Here is a 9,052-nt window from a genome sequence, read left to right as displayed (position 1 = left end):
AAGGAAGCAGCAGGAATGCAGGAGCTCAGTCAGCCAGGCGGGAGAGAGGCTTCTGGGTTCTCACCTCTGGCCACTGGCTTGAGTTCAAGTGTGTGGTCTCCTGATGCCCAGGCAGCGCCCTTTGCTGTGTGGTTCCGTTTTGTGGGTGAAGTGCCAAGTCACTGGAGAAAGTCACAGCCAGATGCTGGAGGGCTTGGAATGGTTCAGGATGCGGGGCCTAGGGGAGGGGCTGGTTGTCCCCTGCTCAGCTACCCTGAGGGGGGCCAGGCCCAGGTGGGGGTGCCACCCCTCCAGGTGTTTGGGACTACAGGCACTTAGTTTTCTCCAGAGATGTTTGAAGACTGTAAAAATGGTGAGGACGAGCCCCTCAATCTGGTTAGCTAGGCCAGAGGAGGTGGGTGGCAAAAAGGTTGGGCCTGGGCCCAGGGACGCCCAGGTAGGGTGGACACAGCGGGACCGGAGTCCTCAGCCCTTGTCCAGCTGCCCGGCCTGCTGCACCCAAACCCGGCACAGTTAGGAGTACAGGGGAGCTTCAAGACTGGGGTGAATATTGTCTTTTTCGTCCTTGTGGGACTGTGGCCTCCGTGGTGGGCTGTCCCCTTGCAGAGTAGGGGCCAGTGCTGCACCCTGAGGGCAGCTGAGGCCTGTTGAGTGTGACTGCTGCACTCTCCATGTTCGGCTCTTTGGGGGCTGGGAGGGGCCCTATCTGGTGACAGGCAGCACATTTTCTCCCCAGGGATAGTGGCTTCTAGAGGGATCCACACAGGTCAGCATAGGAAGGGCTCACCTGTCCAGGTTCTGTTGAGAGTCGTCTGCCCTTCTGCTGGGACCTCCACAAATATGCCCACTGGGCCCAATGTGGAAATCTAACTGGATTAGGAAGCGGGTGAGGGACCCTCTAGGTCGCAACAGCCCCCTGGACATTGTCTGAATTGGGGAGAAAATGAAAGGCAGGGTTGTTTGTAAGTCTCTTCTCTCCACCCTTATGAGAGGAAAGACCTCGTTCCTCCAAGAAAGGCTCCAAGCATGTCCCGCAGCGTGTGCCGTGCCTTGACCCTGGAACAAGGCTGTCCTGTCCTCCAAAGGCCACCACCAGCAGCAGTCTGGGGCCCTGGGCTGTGCTGAGTGGAGACACGGGATTCTCGCCCTCTGCAGGCTGAACACCGCTGGTGGTGGGGGTGGATGGAGCGGGAGCAAGTTGTATGGGGCGGTGGAATGCGAAGGTGAGGTTGTGGCATCTCCCCACAGAGGGCGAACAAGGGCAGCAAGGCCACGGAGAGGCTGAAGAAGAAGCTGTCGGAGCAGGAGTCGCTGCTGCTGCTCATGTCTCCCAGCATGGCCTTCAGGGTACACAGCCGTAACGGCAAGGTGAGCCCCGCCACGCCGGCCCCTCCTGCTCCTCTGGCCTGGGATGGGCTCTTGACTGTCTCATGGCAGTGCATTTTCACTTGGATGCACCCTGCGCTGAGAGGCTTGTCCAGCATGGCGCATGCAAGCACACTCGTTCCTTTTTCTGGGGTTTTGGGCCATAGCCCTCAGGTTGAGTGGCAGCTGGCTCAGCTCCCACAGCTGGGAGTGGGCTGGATCTCCAAGGTGGGTATAGGACAGGGGCACCTAGCAGGCTTGTGCAGACCTTGTCCTCGGTACAGGGATGCTGTCTCGGGGCCTTGAGGGTCAAAGATGCACCTTCTGTCCTGAGTTTGGCTCCTGGTGCCGTCTGTAGCCTCTCCTTCCAGGGGCATGACACACACCTATCAACGTGCAGAATGGCCTGTTTTCTAGGCTGGCCAGGAGAGGCAGCTGGTGGGCTCTGCAGAAGCCTTGTCTGTGGGCTAGGGGGCTTGTGGGTTGAATGCAGGAGGTCGGGTCTAGATCAACCTTCACCTCTGCAATTCCCACCTGGTCACCTCCATGTCCCTTAGCTGTGCCCCTCTGCTGGCATCACACCCTCACATGTATAGTTTGGGAAAGAGCTTGTGCCAGAGGTGCTGTGACACCCAGCTGGCAAGAAGGGCAGGGAGTGCCAGAAGCGACATTCCGGGCTGTGAGCACACCTGGCCACTGGGCTCCAGCCAGCTGGAGGTGTGGGCTGCGTGCTCCAAGGTGGAGATAACTGGGTGTGTTCTTCTCGCCCACCCTAGAGTTACACGTTCCTGATCTCCTCTGACTATGAGCGTGCAGAGTGGAGGGAGAACATCCGGGAGCAGCAGAAGAAGTGTGAGTGTCCTCTGTCCTCAGAGGGCTGGGCTTCGAAACACCAGGGCCGGGCTGGCAGCTCCTGTGGCTTGAAACCTCCGTTTTTGTTTTGAGTGGTTTTATCAAGTGAAGTGTTAGGTGGAGGGCCCATTTAGAAAACAAGTTGGAGACGGCCGTCCCCGTAGGCCTCCCAGCCGTCTTGTCGCTCCACTCCTGACCGTCTAATGGCGCCGCGTTTTCACTTGGACACACCCCGTACCTATCCTGCCGCCATCCCCTGGGCATTCATTTCCCCAGCCTGCTGCACATACACCCCACCTCCTGGCCTGCCCCCTAGGCCTTTCCGGGACCCTGCCACCACCCCATTTTCTTGGCCTCCCCCATTTCCCCTCATCTGCCCTGTGCTCCCCCAGGCCTTCCCTGCCCCAGTAGGTGCTGAGGCTAAAGGGGCCCTTGGCTGGGCCCACTTGGGTAGCCACACTGTGCTGGCCCCACTGCCCTGTCCACATGGCCCGGCTGCCTGCTGTCAGCACAGGGGTGCTCCCTCCCTCTGGGGCAGCCCCTTCCTTCTCTGGGCACTTCCCTCTGTCAGGGCGCTCCTTCCTTCTCTCCTGTGTTCGTCAGGGGCCGGGGGCGGGGGAAGACACACCCAGTTTCCTCCTTGGAGGTTTGGGATTCACGTACCATCCTTACCTAGATGTTCTCACTGACACTCTGTATGCCACTGTCCCTCTTGCAGGGGGAGCTGGGCTGAGCACCATATCCAGGTGGCCTGGTCCTCCCACAGCTGTGGGCCATTACCTGCAAATCATCATCTTTCACAGGGATGCTGGGCAGGGGCTCTGTGCACCTCTGACCTGGCCTGACCTCCCATCCCCTCAGGCTCATCCTTCTCACCTATGCAGAGCCACATCTCAGCCCCCATTGCCCCCGTGGTCTGGGGCAATGAGGAGATTTGAGCAGCCCTGCCAGTGCTCCTGGCCCTGGGTTTCCTGTCATAACATGGGAGTCCCAGCCATTTCTAGAGTGGCAGCATCTGTTTCCCGTTCAGCATTATATCCAGAAATAAGCCCCTTTTCCTCACCTGGTGGAGAAATGGAGGCAGAGCTGTGGCTGCTGTCTGTCTGGGGAGACCTCACAGGGAGCTGCTCCCCGACCAGCCGCTTATTCTCAGACCTGCCTTGTGGGTGAGCATAGGTAGCGCGTGACGTGTGCGTTTGTGAGTCTCACGCCAAGACTCCTCCAGGCCTGGGCCTTCCAGAGCCACACCTTGCTCTGCTGCTGGACCAGCACTGCACTTGGGAGCCAAGTGCCCTCTCCTGAGCCTCCAAGTCCTGGCACTAGTTCTTGCCATACCCCTTCCCCAGGATGTGGTGTGGGTCCAGGGGGAGGGGCTGGAGGGCCAAGAAGCGCAATGACCAGTTGGTGCACCTCTCTTCCAACCTCCCAGGTTTCAAAAGCTTCTCCCTGACATCCGTGGAGCTGCAGATGCTGACCAACTCGTGTGTCAAACTGCAGACGGTCCACAGCATTCCACTGACCATCAACAAGGAAGGTGGGTCCGTCCTCCTGCACACAGGGCGCCTGCAGGGAGGGCAGGCAGCTGGCCCGGGGGCTGACCCCCACTTCCTGTTAGCACTTTTGTTGGGACTAATGGACTTTGGTTCGGAAGGAAGAGGTGTGCTTGTTAGGGCCTCCTGTCTCCTCCCAGGAGTGGATGAGATGGGTTAGGAGCGGCCTCTCCCTGAGTGGCTGCTGCTGGGTGGTTGAGGAGATGCGTGGCTAATCACGTTCCTAGTCACGAGCCGACAGCGGACGCTCCTCCGATGTTCCATGCCTTGGTACGGCCCCACTCCCGTCCTCCCAGCCCTCCCTCCTCCCGCTACTTGGTGATTGGCACTTTGGGTCAAGCCGAGTTTTGCATTCACTGTCGGACATATGCTCAGTCACACACAACACATGCTATGCGCACCTGTCCACACACACCTCATCCACGTCCACATCACCCCGACCCCCTCTGCTGTCTTTGGAACATTATTAAACTTTGGGTCCCTGGTTTGCCTGTGTTGTGAAGCCAACTGGACCCTGAGATCCCAAGACAGAAATCATGACGGGTATGTTTTTGGCCCGTGACACTGGCTTGCCTTGTGCTGGGCAGATGGCAGCTATGCCGTGTCTCCCGGATGGTTGACTCTGAAGCAGAGCTAGCCTGTCACCTGCCTCCCTTTCCCGGGACAACAGACGCTCACCTCTTTGGTCTCTTGTACAGATGATGAGTCTCCGGGGCTCTATGGGTTTCTGAATGTCATCGTCCACTCAGCCACTGGATTTAAGCAGAGTTCAAGTAAGTACTGGTGTGGGGAGGAAGTTCCACGGACTGAGCCAGGTTCTCCACCCAGGAAGGACTAATCGGCCAGGGTGTGGGGAAGCAGGGAGGTTGTTCAGATGACCACGGGACACCTTTGATCACTGGCCGTGGTGGAGCGTTGGTGCTGCTTGATGCCTTCTGGGTGTTTGGAATTGTTTTTCCCGATGTGGTCTCTGCCGTCTCCCGAGCCTGTCTCAGATCCTGGGAGCCGGTGAGCTGACCCTTGCAGGTGGATTGTGTGGTCACAGGGGCTTGAGAAGGAGTTTGACAGGCAGCAGCGGGAGTGCCCAGGAGTCTTGGGTCCAAGCCAGGAGGGCAGTCAGCTGTACACCTTCACCCCACAGCAGAGCAGATTTGGCTGCTCTGTCGCGCTGGATGAATAATACCCTTTTTTTCTTTTTTTTTCCTGAGACAAGGTGTCGTCCTGTCACCCAGGCTGGAGTGTAACAGAGCTATCTCGGCTCACTGCAACCTCTACCTTCTAGGTTCAAGCAGCTCTGCCTCAGCCTGCCAAGTAGCTGGGATTGCAGGCATGTGCCACCACACCTGGCTAATTTTTTGTATCTTTAGTAGAGTTGGGGTTTCACCATGCTGGCCGGGCTTGGTCTTGAACTCCTGACCTTGTGATCCGCCCGCCTCAGACTCCCAAGTGCTGGGATTACAGGCGTGAGCCATTGTGCCCAGCCCCCAATACTCTCTTTTACCTTGCCCTCTAAGTGAGGTTCTCCCCCAGCTGCTGGAGCCGTCAGAACAGTGAAGACTAGGCAACATCAGTTGCACTATATGAGTTTCTAGAGGCCAGGAGCGGTGGCCTGTGCCTGTAATCCCAGCACTTTGGGAGGCTGAGGCAGGTGGATCACTTGAGCTCAGGAGTTTGAGACCAGCCTGACCCAACATGGTGAAATCCCGTGTCTACTAAAAATACAAAGATTAGCCAGGTGAGGTGGTGGGCGCTTGTAATCCCAGCTACTTGAGAGGCTGAGACGGGATAATCACTTGAACCCACGAGGCGGAGATTATAGTGAGCCAAGATTGTGCCACTGCACTCCAGCTTGGGTGACGGAGCAGGACTCCACCTAAAAAAAAAAGTTTCTAGAAACAGCAAAATGTGGAGACAGAAAGCTTACCAGTGACTGTTGAGGGACGGGGTTGGGAGAAAGAACTTAGTGCCGATGAACCCAAGGGGACTTTTTAGCTGAGAGCAGTGTCGTGAAGATTGTGGTGCTGTTTGCGCAAGTGTTTAAATTTGCTAAAAATCCTCAAACCCTACTCTTGGAATGAATGAATTATATGACATGCAGATTACACCTCCATAGCGTTGTAACACACATAATCTTTCCCCGGGCCCCGTCTCTGGCGGCCTCATAAACGCTGGTGTTTCCCTCATGGGCCTTCCTCCATCCCTGCCTCTCCTCCCAGGTCCTGTCTGTGAGCAGTGCAGGGTGACGCCGCACGCTGCCCTGCAGTCCCGGGCCTGTCTGTCCTTGCTTCCCTGTTACCTTTCTTTCTATGTCTTCAATGTCCCATGCACTCAACCTTCCCTCCCCAAACCAAACCTATTATTCATGGCCCCCAAACTTGTTCCTCTTACGTCCTGTTCCTTTGAGGGGCACCACCATCCACCCCTGCGGCCACACCAGATACTGTGTCCACTTTCCCTCTGTTAAATGCCGTTCTCCATCAGTGAGGCTTCTTGATCGTCTCAGGCTGCCTGGCCAGGCCCTGGCTGTGGCCTCCTCCCTGGTTGTAGCTCTGGATGTCACTGCAGAAAGGGTCCCCACCACCAGGCCTCTCCATCCCCCTTCTCAGGTGGTTTTTCTTTTTTTCTTTTTTTTTGAGACAGAGTTTCGCTCTTACTGCCCAGGCTGGAGTACAATGGCACTATCTCAGCTCACCGCAACCTCCACCTCCTAGGTTCAAGTGATTCTCTTGCCTCAGCTTCCAGAGTAGCTGAGATTACAGACACGCACCACCACACCCAGCTAATTTTGTATTTTTAGTAGAGATGGGGTTTCTCCCTGTTGGTCAGACTGACCTCGAACTCCTAACCGCAGGTGATCCGCCTGCCTTGGCCTCCCAAAGTGCTGAGATTACAAATGTGAGCCACTCAGGTGGTTTTTCTAAAATACAAACCCCACCCTGCCACTTACTGCCCACAGCCCAGCCCCACTCTCCCCCAGCTTCGTCTCCCTCCCTCCTTCCTGCACTCCACGGCTTCCCCAGCACTGAGCTGCTTCCTGTGCCCCACAGTGGCCTGGGGTGCCCTTTGCCTTCGCTCTTTGCCCTATAATACTTAGAGCGGGGTCTGCCCTGGTTGTAGGAGCTTCCCACATCCCCCAGGATGGCTGGCCTCTGCCGTGGTGTCACTGTGGCTCAAACCCCTTTGTAACGATGGCATGTACGCCTCTCTGTCCCCGCCAGTGCAGGGCCCTTCTCATCATAGGGGCTTTAGCTGTGGTTTGTGGACTGACTGCGTGAATGAATGCTGTGGGAGGTCCCGTTTCCCAGCTGCACCCAGGGGAATTTTACAGATCAGGCAGGAGTGTCGCATGAGGTGCTGGTGTTCATGCCAGAACCCCATTTGGTGTTTTATTTTTAAAAAGAAAGTTAAAACTTTTTTTTCCGGATTCTTCAAATAGCACCTGCTCTTATAGACCATGTGGCTGATGTGGAAAAGAGCTGCCACCTTCTCCATGTCCCTTTCTTCCCACAGATCTGTACTGCACCCTGGAGGTGGATTCCTTTGGGTATTTTGTGAATAAAGCAAAGACGCGCGTCTACAGGGACACTGCTGAGCCAAACTGGAACGAGGTGAGGAGCGGATTCCACAAGGGCCCGGCCTGCCAGCCGGTCACAGGATATTTTCCACTGGAGAGAATCTAAACCTTCAGGGGCTCCCTGAGGGCTTCCCCCAAAGGCAATGCTGCCGAATTCCAGGAATCTCTTGGAATTCAGGGCCAGGAGGTGACGTGTCTAAGAGATTTTATCTCCGTTCCTAAGAATCTTACCCACCCCCATCATCGAAAGCAGCCGCCTATTTTGCTGGAGGTGTTTGGAAAGAGACTTGAAAGGGCTTTTTGTCTGCCTTTGTTATCGCTTCTGTTTACTTGGTAGTTTCCATAGTGTTTTTCCGCAGAAGTTGGAATGAGCTCCCATGACCCTCTTAGCTTCCGGAAGCCTGGGGCTCTGCTGGTAGGGCTGGGACAGGTACTGCAGGGTCCTGCTTGCTTGTCTCAGGGTGTTGGGTTTGTATTGTGTGTCGCTGTGCCTTCCTCCACCTTGGAGAGCTGCTGCGTGAGTCACTTAGCCATTTGGCCCTGCCCTTCTGGGAGTGGGGGAAAGATTGCAGAGAGGCCAGTATTGACTAAGTCTCCAGATCCATAAGAGGTGCCATTTCCCAGCTTCTGCAGCAGCTGTGACCTCGACGGTCTCATTTTTGTTGGTGCAGGTAGAGACGGCTGGGCCTGCAGAGAGCCGCCTCCCACCCCATCTCCTGCAGAGGAGGAAGCCTGGAGCCCCCAGGCTGCTTGGTCTACATGGGTCATGAGGCTGGTGGAGTGGACAGGGGGGCTGGAACCCAGGTCTCCTTTCTCAGCACCCACTACTCTTTGATCAGTTTAGGTATGTGTTGAATAGTATAAGGGCACAGGAGCTCCGTAAAATTACCTAGTTGTTGTAGCTCCCCTGTGAAAGGGCTAAGCGGCAGCTATGATGTGCGGGGGATAAAGCCACATGGGATCCATCGAAGAAACCTTTGCAGAGAGCAAGAGGGCCATGGCCCAGCAGAGACAACAAGAGAGGGGTGCCAGGCGGTATGTAAAAGGTTCAGGTGCCAGGCAGTATGTAAAAGGTTCAGGTGCCAGGCAGTGACGGGAGCTCGAGGGAGGCGTGAGGGTGTGAGGGTTAGATTGTAGCAGGTCACCTCCACCACCCTCACTGTCCATGAAGGTCTGGGCTCAGGGATACTCTCACACACACACACACACACACACACACACACACACACACTCTCTTCTCTCTCTCTCTCTCTCTCTCTCTCTCTCTCTCTCTCTCTCTCTCTCCCCCCTTCTCCCTCTCCCTCCCTCTCTCTCACTCACTCAGGTTCAGAAATTCCTGCTGCTGCTTCTCCCCTCACCCTCCATTGCCCCACCAGGAACCCATGCGTGCGCACCTAGGTGTGAAGTGCAGATTCACCAGTGGCACCATCATTGAGAGTAGAGAGTTAACACCACACATCCACGGCAGACAGCTTGAAAGCTAGGGGAGCAGTTTTTCCTGTATACCCCTGCCCCCCACTTCAGTTACGGACGTCCCACACCAGAGTGGGGTATTCGTTACAGTTGATGAGCCCACAGTGAACCATCATGATCACCCAGAATTCATAGTTGACATTAGGTAGAGTTCATTCTTGGTGTTACACATTTTATGGGTTTTGACAAATGTAGAATGATGTGTATCCACCATGATAATATCTTACAGAATAGTCTC

General features: G+C 55.9%; 1 protein-coding gene across 1 annotated transcript in view; it reads left to right on the top strand.

Moving 5' to 3' along the window:
• The window catches only part of BCR (BCR activator of RhoGEF and GTPase), a 136,976-nt gene that overhangs the window by 108,098 nt on the left and 19,826 nt on the right, over positions 1–9,052 (top strand). Inside the window, exons 11-15 of the mRNA XM_017519479.2 lie at positions 1,229–1,368; positions 2,142–2,217; positions 3,647–3,751; positions 4,466–4,540; positions 7,278–7,375. Of these exons, the coding sequence (XP_017374968.1) occupies positions 1,229–1,368; positions 2,142–2,217; positions 3,647–3,751; positions 4,466–4,540; positions 7,278–7,375 (494 nt within the window). The remainder of the gene's footprint in view (positions 1–1,228; positions 1,369–2,141; positions 2,218–3,646; positions 3,752–4,465; positions 4,541–7,277; positions 7,376–9,052) is intronic.

The sequence above is a fragment of the Cebus imitator genome, unplaced genomic scaffold, assembly GCF_001604975.1.
Source record: "Cebus imitator isolate Cc_AM_T3 unplaced genomic scaffold, Cebus_imitator-1.0 Scaffold750, whole genome shotgun sequence".
NCBI classification, from domain to species: domain Eukaryota; kingdom Metazoa; phylum Chordata; class Mammalia; order Primates; family Cebidae; genus Cebus; species Cebus imitator.
This window is presented reverse-complemented; position numbering and strand designations above follow the sequence as displayed.